This window comes from Pelmatolapia mariae, linkage group LG6 (genome assembly GCF_036321145.2).
Source record: "Pelmatolapia mariae isolate MD_Pm_ZW linkage group LG6, Pm_UMD_F_2, whole genome shotgun sequence".
NCBI classification, from domain to species: Eukaryota; Metazoa; Chordata; class Actinopteri; order Cichliformes; family Cichlidae; genus Pelmatolapia; species Pelmatolapia mariae.
In genome coordinates, this window is record NC_086232.1 from 28,721,259 (window position 1) to 28,738,255 (window position 16,997).

Genomic DNA, 16,997 nt, shown 5'->3' on the forward strand with positions numbered 1-16,997 from the left:
GACTAATAAAGGTTATCTTATCTTATCTTATCTTATCAATAATGTATCCCAATATTGATTATTTTATGGTTTTATCTCTTCATCCACAGTTTTAATAGTCATGACAGCTGTTTCGTGTCCCTCTATATGTGAACAGAATCTGTATGAAATTAAAAAAAAAAAAAACACCTGCTTTTATTTCAAAGTTCATGACAAGAACATATACATGTCAAACTAGCATACATTTGCCCCTCAAGAGCTAAGACTTATTTTATTTAGTCTAAATCAGAAAGATGTTTTGGGACTGTTTAAATGAGCGGGAAAAAAACAATATTTGTCACTAAATGTTGATAGTGACAACACACCTGCTTCTGACGGTTATAAAAAAAAAACTAAGAAAATTTTCCACTGTAATGGCGTGAAATTCAACAGATATTAATTCAATACAAAGTAAATGTTATTTATGCTATTGCAATACGATATAAATAGTCTTCTACATGATTCACGCCTCTGTTTCTAGGTAGTTGCCAAGTGGGACTGAAGCGCAGAACAAAGGTTACTTACGAAGCAAGAGTCCTTTCATGCTCAGCTGTGCTAAACAACCTGAAGGGACTGAAGAGGGCAAAGCGCTCAGGTATCAGGGTGAGGGACTCTTTATTGGCAGTGAACAGTAGGTTAAGGCAGCGGTCCCCAGCCTTTTTTGCGCCACGGACCGGTTTATGTCTGACAATACTTTCACGGACCACCCTTTAAGGTGTCGCCGACAAATACAACAAAATAAAGTACTGTAAAGTACAAAGTACTGTTACCAAAAGAAAAAAGAAGATTTATTCATAACACACGGGAAAAGACCCAGGGAAACTGAGTTAAAAAAAATAACGATAAAAACCCTGAAAACCATAAAATTCACACCCGAGCCTCAACTGTCTTGGCTCGGTACCGGTCCATGGGCTGGGGACTGCTGGGTTAAGGTCTCTCCTTGTGGGTATTGAAATCTTGGAGGCTCTTTCTAGGGGCTTCTCAGCCGTGCAATGGCCAGCTACATTTTGCACAAATCTTTTCATGTCTGTTCTGAAGTCTTACACATCTGCCACTCGAGATGACACCAATACTTTATAGAGGTCAAGCAAAGCCAAAGCAGCCCTACAAAGAATAATTATGAAACACATTAATTGTATTGTTTTGTCTTTAGGTCCCTTTAGGTGCCCTTTATCCCCAAAAGTTGATTGTCTTCATCTGGATGTAGCATTTTCCATGGGAGAAACGTTTCGTCACTCATCCAAGTGACTTCTTCAGTCTCAGCTGACTGCAGGATTCCACAATATTATAAACAGTACATTTTCATAAACCCGTAGTGATCCCATATGTCTCAGGACACAACATACTGTTTAGAGAAATACAAGAGAAAATGTGTGTTTCTGAAAGGCATGGTGAAGGAGACAGGGAGCAAGTAGATAAAAAAAAGGACAGACTGACTGTTTTCTGATCAATTCTCTTTATCAGGGCATTTATGTTTTTATTGCAGAACACTATTTAAATTCTCTTTTCTGACACTTACAACAAGATGGCTACGTCCTTGACAGCATCATTATGACTGGTGGATATGAGTTCCACTTTGAATTTCTCATAATTGAAGCGGTACATCTGAGCAGCCTCTGTGCCAACAAAAAACTCCTTTCCATCTCCTAATGTAGCAATGGAGGTTACTGCCTTTTCCAGATCGACTTTCCTGATGTGAGGTAAAGGAAAAAAAGTACAAAAATGCAAAAATAAACTAAAGCATTTGAATGCTGAAAATATAGAAAATACAATAGTAACAATTATGCACACCATGGATATTTTATAGTGAAATATTTCAGTCATAGAACTCACTTAAGAGTTCTGAAGTTAGTCCCAGAACACAAAGTGACAGTGCCAGATCCACAGCCTACAAGTAGGTCCCCAGACTTGAGTATCTTTATGACATTGACACCCTGCAAAGAAAAGGATGAAACTATGATTTTCATTACATTTTTCTAAAACAATTATGCATATTTGAATATATCACTTTTTAAAATTCCTAGATCTTTGACAGCTTCTCATAACTTAAGAAATTTTTAACTATGTGACATGAACCATGGCTTTTCCTTCCACAAGGATTCCTATTAAGCACAGGGCATGAGCAAGGAGTGGCTGAATGACTGAATTCAGAGCACCAAATAAGGAATGCAATGAATGACCTCTACAGTGATGACTTACCATGCTGTATTTTGATTTAGCTGGACCGCAGTGATTCAGAAGCTTTGTCTTCAGATTAACTTTCATTATGTCTCCACTCATGGTGCCGCAGAAAATGAACTGATCATCCTCTGAAATCTGTACAGCAATATTGATAGTGCAACCACATTATTTCATCTCGTGTGCTATAAGTTTGGAAGATTAAAAAAGTTGAGTTTCACTATTATTATCCTTATGCACCTTCTGCAGCCATACTATTAGCGTTTTATTGATTTGTTAAGTTTTTGCCTACAGATGGTTTGCATATGGCTTCATACCTCTAAGCATTTCACAGTCCTCTTGAGCTTGCCTGTCTGACACTCTGTGGGCCTGATCTTTCTGTTGGGGAGGTCCAGTTCCCAAACTCGCAACGTTCCACTGCCCAAAGAAGACCAGTGATATTAAATCACTTCTATGCAATAACAAGACTGAAATAGGGAACGTGAAAACTCACAACTATACTGTAAACAAATAGAAAAGACCTCATAAAGTCAAGCAAAACATCATTAGTACAGTACATTTGATAGGCCATCTAGAAATGGATGTACCCCTTTTTGTGCAGATAAAGATAATTAAAGGCCATAGCATGTGTATTCATGGACATTGCACGTCAACACACATTTCAGTACTAGTGTAGACAGTTGGGTAACTCTCACCCAAGAATTAGCCAAATCTATTAAACCAGGAACAACAAAGCAGTATATATAATAAAACAGACTTCACAAAAACGCAAAGTTTGACATCATACTGGACTGTCTTTAAATCATGATTCTTAGATCATATTTAATAATAAAAAAAAATGTGTCACTGTGTCTGCTAAGTCTTAGTGGATCTACAATGTATGTGTTTCAGTCACTGAAAGCTAACTATCCAAATGGAGTCTACTTCACAAGTGCAACACATCCCCTCTGGCAACAAATGCAGAGCGTTTGTCATTTGTCGTTTCCTACTTTATAAAACACAAATAAGGGGAAGAGCTGAGCCATGTGCAATCTTATAACAAGTATCTTTAAATCTAAAGACTGGCCCAGCTTAGGTTATTCTGGTTTATTAGGGAGTCACAATAGCAAAGGACTTTTGCTTTCCTTTCCAGTACCTTACTAGCCTGGATGTATTCTGACTGTACAACTTCCTGTGTTCTACAAGAGCCTTGTGATTGGCTTGTTAAACAGTAAAACAAATGTAGCATGATCATTGCTCAATAAAATATAGTGTATTATGTTGGCATTAGACAATTACTGTGCAAGGCAATGTGTACTTCCATTCTGCAATCTTATTATCTGAACTTGCACCCAGCTGCATCATTCAGCCATAATGTTTACCTGCCATCATCTTGACCCCCAAGGGACACCAGGTACTTGTCATTAGGAGAAAAGGCCAGTGCCTCTATTTTTTCCTTGTATAGCACCAGCTCTGTATAGATCGTTTGTGTCGCATAGTAGGCTAGGACAACATATTACGCAAAATGTTGTAATTTATTCATCAAAATTATTTGACCCAATAACTGACAGCAGAGTTGCCGGGTAGTAATAAAAACCTTAGTTAAAAGTGTCCTGACAAGGGTTACCTTAAAGCCCATAAAGTCAACCACTTTTTGACACTGAAATACAGGTTACATTGTTTGTATGGCCATGTAAGAACTCCTGTTTGCCATCTTTTATTCTCTTCAGAATGATTGTGCATCCAAGAGGGTAGATCATGTGTTCGTTGTCTGGATGGACTCTTAGGCCAGAAGAAACATGTCCTGGTGAAATAAAGCAGAGTATAATGAACAGACAATCTGTTTGTGATAGTGAAGGTGGATGGTTGTTTTAAAAGCTGGATACAATATCAAGAATGTGTACTCCATCTTGTTGGCTACACATGTAAGTTCAACATGTAATCTTAACAAAAAAAACGTATAACGTACCTAGATTTCAGCCCTCCAGATAGCTCTGGAACAAATAAAGGAGGACATAAATTTTGGACTTTAAACTTTAATTTCATAAGTATTACAGCTTTTGCTAATGATAAAGACCTCCCGCGTGAAAAGAAAAAAGAAATTAAGTAATAGATAAGCAATTAGGGGATCCACACATCCCTGAGTCACCTGGACACTGGCAGGGGGAATTATGTTAGGATGCTGTTCGTGGACTACAGTTCAGCATTCAACACAATAATTCCCTCTAAGCTTTTCACGAAGTTGACAGATCTAGGACTCAGCTCATCACTGTGTCAGTGGCTCCTCAACTTCCTCACAGACAGACCCCAACCTGTGAGGGTGGGAAAACAAGTCTCCCCCTCCATCTCACTCAGCACTGGAGTACCTCAGGGCTGTGTTTTAAGCCCCCTGCTGTACTCACTGTACACTTATGACTGCGTAGCCACATCAGACACCACCTCTATTGTCAAGTTTGCTAACGACACTGTTGTTGTGGGCCTGATCTCCAGCAACATCGAGACAGCCTACCTGAAGGAGATTAGGAACCTGGAGACCTGGTGCCAGGAGAATAAGTGGGAAGCCAGTGGAGAGAGTGGACAGTTTCCGAACCTGGGTGTCCACATCACTCAGGACCTGTCATGGTCCTGCCACATTAACACCCTGGTTAAGAAAGCCCGTCAGCATCTCTTCTTCCTCAGAAGACTCAGAGACTTCCATCTGCCACCGAGGGTGCTCAACTTTTACTCCTGCACCATCGAGAGCATCCTGACAGGAAACATCTGCACCTGGTTTGGGAACAGCGCCAAGCAGGACAGACGAGATCTACAAAGATTGGTGCGCTCAGCTGAACACATCATTCGATCAGAGCTTCCTGACCTGCTGTACATCTACACCAAGCGGTGCAAGACCAAAGCCAGGAAGATTATGATGGACCTCTCCCAACCCAACAATAGACTCTTCTCACTGTTGAGGTCTGGGAAGCGCTTCCGCTCCCTTAAGGCCAAAACAGAGAAAATGAGGAGGAGCTTCTTCCCCCAGGGTATTCGGGCCCTGAACCAGGTGTAGGACTGGACTCTCTCACACATATCACGTCACTATAGGACTGGACTCTCACACACATCACATCACCACACACACTCTGGTTTTTCTTCTTGCACACTTCCTATAATTTATAATTTCTTTTGACTAATAATCTCTTACGTAAACTGTTATTTGCATATTTTTACTATTATTTAAACATTTTTACTGTAAATTTCTAAGTTAAAGCTGTAAATTTTGTAGTAACCTGTACATTTGTATCTTACTGTAAACCTACTGTCATTTGATGGTCGGGCACTGCACAGCTACAGGCATTTGACCTCATGTCATACTGTGTATGGTTGTGTGTGTGACAAATAAAATTTTAATATGAATTAAATGACAGAAACGTTCCTGTTCTTGTAAAGTATGTAAGATATATTTTAGAGATTTTACTGTACAAATTTTTGTACAGTAAAATTACAGTACAAGTAAAATTGGCTTTACTTACCGTTAAAGCCAAAAACAGCCTCCCGTTCGAACCCAGGTATACTTTCTATTTAAAGATCCATTATCAAACTAACTGTGTTGTATTCACCAGAAAAAACTGTAAAAGTACCTTAACCAGTAAATTCAAATTTTGTTACAATAGCGGTAACTATTTTTCTCAGGCAGGTTAAGTAGTTCCGCACCAAAGTATCGCTTGGCAAAATCAATCGGGCTCCACCAACTGCAGGATGTTTCTTTGCTGCATTCACGTGGTATCGGAAATTTTACATTTGAAATGGCCACACACAAAAACAATTAAATATAATTGGCAAATTACACTGGGAAATCCGTGCTATTGCATTTGCAAGTGACATTTTAGTGTATTTGCACTATGGATAAAGCCTAAGAAATTAATCTGTGACTGCACTGACAATATACAAAAAAACTTAAAAAAAAAAAATCTCTCATTTCGCTAATAAACATGTCACAGAAGAATCTGGGACATAATCGAACAAATAAAAATACATTTCAGCACATTTACTGATTATCAGTATAAAAACACTGAACACCCATTGTCTGAAATTACTACAAAGTCAATCACAGTATGTCACAATATGTATCTTTATTGAAAGTAAGCTATCATGCTCAAGATAAAAATCATTGGATTACACAATTACATCATATATATATATATATATATATATATATATATATATATATATATATGTTCTAGATCTAATCTAACAATGATCTATGTTCATTTAAATTTTTTAAATCTGCATATTTGACACTTATTATGATGGCAAATTAGGTAACAATTACTTTGTTAAGAAAGTACACTCTGTTTTATAAACTGCAGAAAGAAGCAATATTTAGCTACATCCTGGTTTGCACTGCACCATATAAAATGTTGATATAACTGTAGGTCCAGAGAAACTTTCCAGCCATTTGGCAGGGCAACTGTATTTCCTTGTCCTTTGGTAAAGAACTATGAAATATTCTTAAACGCTAGCCACACCACATGTCATAACAGTGAACTGTGAACAGAGCAGACCTACACTGAGCTGTGAGATCAAACAGTAGATATTCTAGGCACATCCAAAATTTTAACTGCTGCTGTACTCCAATTAATACAGACTTCAGCAAACACAACTTCTAGCACTGACCTGGTGCCCTGTCCTAACTGAGATTTTTAAAAAGAATTTTAGTGGACAGTCAGCAATGCAAGCAGAAAGGTGAATCATCACAACAACTTTAAATAACTTGTCATTAGAACAGAAATGAGCTTCTTCCTCTCTCTTCACCAAAACTAAATGAAGAGGAAATGTGCTTTTAATAAACACTCAACTTTTACGTTACACTGTCGGGATTCTCTGAAGGTCCTTCAAAACTTAGTATTTCTTTGGATGTGTCCCCAGCCATCTGTCTGTGTGCGTGTGACCTCCTGTGTCTGCTGAGAGAATGGCTCCATTTAAACCTGCAGCCGCAGGTGAGGCACAAATAGGGTCTCTCTCCAGTATGTGTCCGCCGATGCTTTGTCAGTGACGCATTTCGTGTGAAAGTTGCTCCACATTCATTACAAATATAATTTTCTGACTTAATATGAACATTTTGTTCATGCTCTTTCATGTTGCCCAGCTGTGAAAAGCCTTTACCACACACAGGGCAAAGATGTGGCTTCTCCCCTGTGTGGGTCAATACGTGAATATTCAAATCCTGGCGAGAATAAAACTGCTTGCCACAGATAATGCATTTGTATGGTCTTTCCCCTGTGTGGCTCCTCATGTGCCTTTTCAGTCCCTCAGAGCGAGAGAAGCAGCTCTCACATAAGGTACATTTGAAAGGCTTCTCTCCTGTGTGGGAGAGGAAGTGCCTACGAAGCGCCGAGGCCTTGAAGAAACACATCCCGCAATCCGCACAACTGTGAGGTTTTTCTGGCTGCTCCTCGTGTGTCTTTTCGTGTGCTTTGCAGTGACCTGACTCGGAGAATCCCTTACCGCAGACCGAACAGGTGAAAGGCTTCTCTCCAGTGTGCATACGCTTGTGACGAATGAGTTTGTTAAGTTTTCTGAACGTCTTCATGCAGTATGAACACTGATGAGGTACCCTGGGTTGTTTTGTGTGTGTGCGTTTATGCCTCTCTAACCTTGAGGGTCTATTGAACACTTTTCCACAGTCGGGACAGGGGTGCTTGTTAGTCCTACTGTGGCAATTCCGGTGTCGGATCAGCGTCTCTTGTTTTGTAAAGCTTATATTACAATGCTCACACTCATGAAGACTCTTGGGCGTCCTCGTGTGTACAGGTTTATGCCACTCCAGTTTTGACGGTCTGTCAAATACCTTGCCACAGACAGTGCAAGGGTAACACTTGTCTGATGTGTTGCTCTGTGGCTGTTTGTTTTCTGGCTCGGCCACTGAAGCATCACAGGAATCTGAGTCTGAGATTATTTTCACCACCACTAATTCTGGACCTGAAGAGCAATCACATTAAAAACACAATTTGAGTATGTTACTGGATGAAGTGACTTAGCAAATCTCAGTAAGCAAAAGACAATGATTGACTTTTACCATGTTACACATATGTAATTCATGTTCAGTGGGGCTTAGTTCTGTTCTGTTCCACATGCACTGTATGCCACCAAATTCAGTTAGATAAGGAACCAGGTTTTTTAGAACTAAAAAAGTGAACTTATTTATTACACAAATTTTGATCAAAAGGGGAGAAACGTGCAAAATACCCTCAATACATACTTTCCTCTGCAGACTCTGTTTTAGGGACAGGTGTGGTGTCTGGGCCCATTGCTGCAGCCTGTTGATGTACAACCCATAAATAGTTAAGGAACAAATACACAATATCACATATTGTAGATTTACTATTACAGCTTCCACGATGCAAACTCGTACTGTAGCTAATGTCTAAGACCAAAAGGACTCATTAGACACATCCAGGGAAATTCAAACAAAACTGATGTGGAAAGTGGACAATAAGCATTGATACAGCTAATATAAAAGTCTTAATGGAGAACTATTTCAGACGAGCAACTGTCAAGTTATCCCTGTTAAATCCAGAATTGAATTCAAAATCCTGCTCCTCACATACAAGGTCTTAAATAATCAGGCCCCATCTGATCTTAATGACCTTGTAGTACCATATCACCCCATTAGAGCACTTCGCTCTAGCACTGCAGGCCTACTTGTTGTTCCTAGAGTATTTAAAAGTAGAATGAGAGGGAGAGCCTTCAGTTTTCAGGCCCCTCGTCTGTGGAACCAGCTTCCAGTCTGATTTGGGACACAGACACTATCTCTACTTTTAAGATTAGGCTTAAAACTTTCCTTTTTGCTAAAGCATATAGTTAGGACTGGGATCAGGTGACCCTGAATCCTCCCTTAGTTATGCTGCAATAGGTGTAGACTGCTGCGGGGTTCCCATGGTGCATTGAGTATTTCCTTATTAGTCACCTTTCTCACTCAACATGTGTTAATAGACCTCTCTGCTAAATCACACTTGTTATTAATCTCTGGCTCTTTTCCACAGAATGTCTTTCATCCTGTCTTCCTTCAACCCAACCGGTCGCAGCAGATGGCCGCCCCTCCCTGAGCCTGGTTCTGCCGGAGGTTTCTTCCTGTTAAAAGGGAGTTTTTCCTTCCCACTGTCGAGAATGCTTGCTCACAGAGGGTCATTTGATTATTGTAGGGTGTACCTTACAATACAAAGCGCCTTGAGGAGACTGTTGTTGTGATTTGGCGCTATAATAAATAAAATTTAATTGAACTGAAGTTATCCCACTTGAAATCCAAGTGATTTGGTGTTTGAGTTTGCAAAAACACAGGCATCAGAAACAATTTATTGTATTTAATTGGACCTTCCTGACTAACTGGCTGTGACTTGTTTATGTGGCTAACTACTGATTAGTTGGTTGGAAGTTTGGGGGGAAATTTTACAATTCTACAATAGTATCTGTTTTGCATAGTTTGGTGGGCAAACTATGCAAAACAGATACTATCGCTAAATTACCTCAAATCTACATTCACCAGACACTTTATCAGGTACACCTTGCTAGTACCATTTTTAACTCCAATTGCATTACGAACTGCCCTAATTCCTCCTAGCACAAATAGAAAGCACTAGCTGGAAACACCCCTTAACTACATTACAGCATCAAAAATACTCAGGTAGAGTGTGGCACTACTAGTCACTACTAGTTTGAACTGCTGATATAAGGTTGGTCCGTGCTTGCATTTTGTTCACGCCAAAATTTTGAGCCTGCCATCTAAAACATAAGCAGCATAAAAGATAAGCAGCATGTATGCAGTGGGTTAAGCAGTCCGGTGTGCTGCACACACCTAGTGTCTGTATCAAGACGCTGGAAGAAAAACAACACTAAACAACCCTTAACGCTCAAAGTATGTATCAGTATCCTCAAACTAAACTTAAAGATGCACGTGAAATCGAAAGTGGTCAGTGCTGGTTCTGAAAGCTAACATGTTGTTTATTTACCTATACAAAAAATATCTGTGCTTTTGCACAGATTTGCTAGAAGGTTTGTGTGGCGGCTCGGCCATTAACCCGTCCACTTGCAGCGAAACCGACACCGGCGTGGTTAACGATTGTAGGTAAGGGGTTATAATTAAACTCGAGGGTAGCGTTAACGCATTGTCACAACGGTATGCAAATACAAACACAACAGCCGCACTTTTACAGCGTTTGCTAGCTACTGTCGCTAACGCTAACGTTTTAGCTAACCACGCCGCACAGCCTCGGAGGCGTAAACAAGATTCAGGCCCACCTCTCTAATAATCCGTAAAAGAGAAAGCTTACCACGTCCACTATCCACAGAGTTTTAACTGAAAACTTCTTCGCGTGAAAGGACAGCTCGTAGCCGCGGACTCCTTCATCTTCTTTATATGCATTACCGCCACCAACTGGTGTGGAGTGTGGACTGAAATTCTCCTTCCTGTGCTTCTCATTTCTCATATTTTCCTTTAGATTTTGTAAGGCATCACCCTTTCATCTCTTCCTCCCATTGCTTTTTTCACCTTTCTTTCATTTTGTGCCTTATTCTATTCTTAATCTCGGTCCTACTAACACTGATATCCATATCCATCAACGGTCTCTTTGTAGCTTCCTTTGCTGTTCCTTCTGCCATTTCATTTCCCTTAACTCCATGATGCGCTGGTAACCATAAGAAGGTGACCATAAGCCCCATCATAGTAAGCAACGGACTGCTAAACACGCCGCAGCAATTTGGGGTTGATGCTCTTTCACTTGCATGGTGCCTTCAACTGCTCACGTACTTTCAAGAACCGGTGCTTTTCTTTGCGGTTAACAGATTTGCGGTTCAGTCAGATGTCCAGCAGGGGCTCGCTCAGATCGTGGTAAATGTTGACGTTGAGAGGCGTCGTTTCCTTTTCTTTCTTTCTTTCTTTCTTTTTTTTTTTTTTTTAAAATTATTATCGTTTTGGTTTCATTTCATTTGTTTATACAACAAAAACAGGTTGTTGAAGCTAAATGAACACAAATACCGAAGGTTCTCCAAAATGGACATAAGGGCAACCAGACATCTTGAGGTTTTTTTACATTATATCTATCTTTAGTAGAATTTTTTTCTTTTTTTTCTGTTATCACTAAACAAAGAAAACATAATACACTCCTTTCGCATGTCACTCCAAATGGTTCCATAAAACTACAGAGACTAGCTTCAGCAAGTTTCTTAATGTTAAGAAATAATCTTTGCAGCTAGAAACAATATAATATACAGATAATTTTGCAAATATAAGTAAAGGAGCTTTAAAGCAGAATTTCTTTTTCTTTTTAAAGTATAAATGTTGTAACAGGAGCAAAAGAGGATTCTTTTTTTAACAGGAATGCTGACAATGTTAAGTAAAAGACTTGAGTAAAAAAAATAAAAATAAAAAAACGTTATTTGCTTTCAATCCCATCACAAATGCAGCCATGTTAATAATAAAACACTTATCTGAATAAGTTACTTAACTGAGAGGAATAGCAAATAAAGGATTTTAAAAGGGATGTTTTGTACAACTGTGCATCAAATCTACATAAACTGCACAATCAAAATACACGATTTAACAGTGGAGATTGCAACCTTTGTTTACCTGGATTGTAACGTTCACTAAGACATTGTATGTGCCCCAGATCTGTACAAATAAACTGATTAACAAAATAAAATCTCACTTATTATACAAAAAATACACAATTTAGCATTTCACAGGACAAGTGTGAAATGTCTGTAGGCTGCATATCAATCAAAATCACTCAAATTCTTTGAAGGAAAAACTGTTTCAGTCTTTACCAAAAATAGTCAGTGCTGTTTTCTCTAACTCACTTAGAAGGAAAACAATGAGAAAAGGAAATGGAGTTCTGGATGCCCCACACTTCCAGGGACTGGATCTTGAAGTCTCTTTTGCAGAGTGCAATGCTCTTAAAAGTTTCACACGGCTCTGTGTAACCCCCTTGTAGGTTTCTTTGCAGGCAGAGAGCATGGCCTCCATCACCACCTGAAAGAGGACACATAGATATGAGCATAGTATACTTGCAGCTTCCCTGTCACACAATATATTAAAGGTTCCTTTAAAGGCCAATCTATTGTATGTTTCACTAACACACCAATAATAAGCTGATTGTCATCGCCTGCTATGAACTTTGAGGCCTCTTGCTCCTTAGGCCTCTTGGGCTCTTTAGCAGACATGGATTCCTCCACTGGTGCAGTGACCATCAGATAGCTGGGATTTTGCAGTGTCTTAGCAGGACAGGTCAGAGTTGTGCTGGAGGGGATGTTGCCATTAGTTGACGCCTGAGGGGAAGCACTAATGCTGCCTCGAAGTTTCTCAGGAGAAGCTCTTGGGCTCATTATATTGACCATAGATCTCTGGTAGAGCTCCATGTTGGGACGGAGCTGAAACAGTAATCACAAATCTTGTTTGACGCCTTGCAGTGTCAAAGGCATTGCTGTACATTAACATAAAGAAACCCATACATGTCAATCTAAATCTAAGGTAAGTTGAATTCAACAAGAAGAAAGCTCACCGTGAAAACTAAACACTCCCCAGTTCCAAAGTATACTAGTTCCTCTGAGTCATGTTTTCTTCTTTCTGCTACATCAGTTGACAAGAAGGCACCAAATACCTAAGATAAGAGAAATTACATCATGTCAATGGCATACAAAACTTACTGCGTCGACTAAATCTCACCATTATAGAAGCATAAGGATCAATTCTGAGGCTCATTTAACATGTCATATAAAATTTATCCTAATATTGATTATTTTATAGTTTTACCTCTTCATCCACAGATTTAATAATCATGACAGATGGTTCATGTCCCTCCACATGTGAATAGAATCTGTATGAAATAAAAATATACAAAACACCTTTTGTTTTTATAAATGCACAACAACATTATATACATGCCAAACTGGCATACAATTGCTCCTCAAGAGCTAAGACCTATTTTATTTAAATTTCATGTTAAATCAGAGAGAAGTTTTAGCACTGTTTAAACGCAGGGGAAAAAAACAGTAGTAGTCACTAAATGTTGATAGTAAAAACACACCTGCTGACGGTTACAAAAAAAAATAATTGTTTTTCACTGCAGGGACGCGAAGTTCAACAGATATTAATTTGATACAAAGTAAACACTATTAAAGCTATTGAGATATGATATAAATACTCCTCTACATGATTCACGCCTCTTTTTTTAGGTAGTTGCCAAGTGGAACTGAAGCGCAGAACAAAGGTTACTTACGAAGCAAGAGTCCTTTCATGCTCAGCTGTGCTGAACAACCTGAAGGGACTGAAGAGGGCAAAGCGCTCAGGTATCCAGGCCCAGATGACTCTCATCTCCGTCCCTGTTACAACACTGGAACGAAAGTTGTTGAAATCCACTGTCTCTACTGGTTGCCTTTTGGAAACATATGTGAAAACAGGGTTCATATTAGTTGAAATGAAATATTTAATACTACTAAGTTTGTGTATATTAATCCTTTATTACATTCAAATATACCATTCGTCATCTGATTCATGACAATGTCAGTATTAACCCACCTTTTCTGGTCTATGCTGACACCTTTTAGTATGAGTGACTCTTTATTGGCAGTGAACAGTAGGTTAAGGTCTCTCCTTGTGGGTACTGAAATCTTGAAGGCTCTTTCTAGGAGCTTCTCAGCCGTGCAGTGGCGAGCTACATTTTGCACAAATCTTTTCATGTCTGTTCTGAAGTCTTCCACATCTGCCACTCGAGATGATACTGATACTTTATAGAGGTCAAGCAAAGCCAGAGCAACCCTACAAAGAATAATTATGAAACACATTAATTGAATTGTTTTGTCTGTATGTTTGTTTTTTCCCAAAGTAACTGATATGGCAAAGAAATGACATATTTAGGACTAAGTTTTTTTGTTTATTTGTTGAAATGCGGCAGCACTAACAAACCTGTAGAGGACCTTGTAGCCCTCCAGCAGGTAGACGTCTAGAACTCTAATGGCATATGTGAACGGAAGGTCAGCAAATATCCACATGATCCAGTCAGAGTAAAACTCAAACAGGTTCTGGTGGGAGCTGGCTATCAGCTTGCGAATGCCTCTGCAGCATTTGTTGGCAAGGTCTCCAAAGGTCATACAGGAAGCACGGTAGGTGAGGAAAGTCTGGTCAATGTAGCGCTTGTTGGGATCATTGTAGCAGATAAGTCGGGACACACTGTAGAAACATTCAGCTTCATCCTCGCTGAAGTGGAGGATGAGGGAGACCAGGGCGGGTAGAATGGGGCAGAAGTTCATGTCTATGAAGTATTTTCCGAGACAAAGAAGAACTTTTTTTGCAGAATTCAGGCCTGCTTTGTTGAGGCAGTATCTGGAACAGAACAGTGGAAGCAAGGACCCATTTGGTCACATTTACTGCAGTGCAGAAGTATAATAATACTAGAATGTAAATATATGTATATATATATATATATATATAGCAAAATCAATCCTCATTAGACAAAAAGCTCATCGTTCAGACAGTTTGTCAGCTATGAAGTGTGATTGCAGTATCACAAAATATTACCTTGGTATTTCTCCATCTTCCATATACTTCGGGACTGGGTGGCTGCTACGTTTTTGTTCTCCAAATAGCTTCTTGGTCAGTTCATAGTAGACATCTCTGTCTGGAGTGACAGCCCTTCTGCAGATATATAAAATCAATACACAGTCAAAAATTTGGTTCAAGCAGATTTCAGTAAAAATGCTCACAGTGGTTCCATTACTTGCCACAAACACATACATAGAATTGATGCTGTGGATGATGTGATAATAAGCTTTGGCCCTTAGTGTGTGTGGCATGGCCCAAAATCCTTCCCGAGCCATAGTTTTAAGCTGCTGGTGCTCACTCCGTAGCATTTGTTGATATTTTTTTGCAGCTTCAGGATCAATTTTCTCCCAGTCCACAAACTGCCCATACTTCATCCCAGAGCTGGAACAAATCTCCCAGTTGTCTGCTTCAGAGATGGTCATCATGGAAACTTGCTTGAGATGGCATTTACTCCCTGAGCCAAAATATACACATGTAACTTCATTATTATTATTATTATTATTGTAGATTTTCATTCTATTTATTTTGCTTTTAAAATCCATATCCAACTTTAAAAACATTATTTCAGTACCACAAGTTTCTCTAGAGGGTGATTGCTTGTTTGGTTTATGCTTTGACTTCTTAGAGGTGAACTCAACAACCGACACATCCCCGTCTCTTTCCTCCTTTTTGGTTGCTTGATACTTTAGCGGTGAGCTTTGCATCTGTTTTGACGTAGGGGAGGTTGTAAAGTGTCTTATGTCATCTTCTGAGCATAACTCCGATGTCTCATAGCTGTAAAAAGACCTTTTAAAGACATTTGATTCAGTATTAATTATTTAGTTCAGTAATTCAAGTCAGAAGAGAAAAAACACACAAATCTGGTTAATTAGACGTAAACCTACACTTGGCTATCTGGCCAGTAACCTAATTTTGATAATATAAGAGTAAAAGCATAGTTAATTATGAATACACACCTAGATCGAGGTCTTAAACAGGTTTCTCCTTTCTGTGTGTCCACACCATAAGGCTTTTTTTCCTCTGCATTGTAATAGGAGTGAGACCTTTGTCTGGTTCTGCTTCTAGCCATAGATTCCAGATTGTGGTCAGAGAATGCGTCCGGGAATAAATTCATGTTTCCACAATTGAAGAATTCTGGTGTCCGTGAAACATGAATCATCTCAATTCCTATTCTTCCTTGAAAAATAGGTTAGAAGGTAATGTTTCTCCTGTTGCTAGCTGCACAATCTGAGGATCCGGGCTTTATATAGGCTTGTGGGCTTTGGTCATGTGAGCTCTACATGGTTTGTTGTTGGTGAATTCAGGCACTGAAAGTGAAAAGTTCCATTGATTTTCCTGTTATATCTTTGGCACTGTCTCATTCTGAGAAGTAATCAGTGTCTGGAAAGCAAGTGACCCCATGATCAGAATCATTAGCTGACCCCCCCCCCCCCCCCCCCCAAACAAATCTGTTTTTAAAATGTGCAACTATCAGGATTTCACATGTATGAACTCAGTTTCCACAATCTTTCTTGCAGGTTCCTTCAAAAATGAAATGAAATGAAATGAAATGAAATGAAATGAAATGAAATGAAATGAAATTGCTTACAAGACCAAAATGTATTTGAACACTGAACATTACATTCCTTGAAAGTCTTTGAAATGGTTTGCTCTTGTCAACATTTTCAGAAATAAGAGGGCAATCATGTCCTAGACATGGCTTTTTCTTTGAAATTACTTCAAGCATTGAAATGCCAGTAGAATCTATTCCAAGAAATCTTCCAAAGGCTATTATTGAACACAACATATGTATGTTTTCATCTAAACACAACCACTGTTTGGGTATAAAACATAAAACCTCTACAAGTACTTACTCTATGTGTTGGCACATAATGGAATGGACTTGAAAAACAAACTCTGAAACTTTCCTTGCCAAAAAAAAGCATGAAGTTTTTTCTCAGATTATCAGATGTGAAAAAAACCAACAACTTTTACATAAGCATAGATTTTACACCTGTGTCGTATGAGAAATGAACAGAGCAGAAATACATTTGTCCTTCAAACTGAATAATCTTGCCATATTGTGACATAGACTGTGTAAATTAGCAGGTGGTGTTTCTTCCTTTGTTGCGCCTCTCTGCTGCTTACAAAAGTGACGAGTCACTTAGAAGATTACATGCATGGTGCCACTCTTACACTACAATCAAAAGTGCATTTCTCTTCTTAAGGCTGACATATTTCCTACATCTCTGTAGAGAAGAAAAAAATGACT

General features: G+C 39.1%; 2 protein-coding genes across 2 annotated transcripts; both read right to left on the reverse strand.

Annotated features, from left to right (window-relative positions):
* Positions 1 to 6,404: 6,404 nt before the first annotated feature.
* LOC134629742 (zinc finger protein 501-like) lies at positions 6,405 to 10,637 on the reverse strand. Its single transcript, XM_063477262.1, has 3 exons — positions 10,482 to 10,637; positions 8,414 to 8,471; positions 6,405 to 8,133 (listed from the first exon to the last, which is right to left on the reverse strand). The coding sequence occupies exons 1-3, from the start codon at positions 10,635 to 10,637 to the stop codon at positions 7,013 to 7,015; spliced, it is 1,335 nt and encodes a 444-aa protein (XP_063333332.1). The 3' UTR covers positions 6,405 to 7,012.
* A 1,365-nt stretch (positions 10,638 to 12,002) lies between these two features.
* Positions 12,003 to 15,905, reverse strand: LOC134628632 (TBC1 domain family member 24-like). The gene is made up of 12 exons (XM_063475361.1): positions 15,703 to 15,905; positions 15,318 to 15,532; positions 14,939 to 15,200; positions 14,723 to 14,839; positions 14,111 to 14,527; positions 13,724 to 13,963; positions 13,425 to 13,580; positions 12,959 to 13,022; positions 12,708 to 12,806; positions 12,509 to 12,576; positions 12,288 to 12,415; positions 12,003 to 12,178 (listed from the first exon to the last, which is right to left on the reverse strand). Exons 1-12 carry the CDS (start codon positions 15,903 to 15,905, stop codon positions 12,003 to 12,005), a joined length of 2,145 nt encoding a protein of 714 aa, XP_063331431.1.
* Positions 15,906 to 16,997: the final 1,092 nt, after the last annotated feature.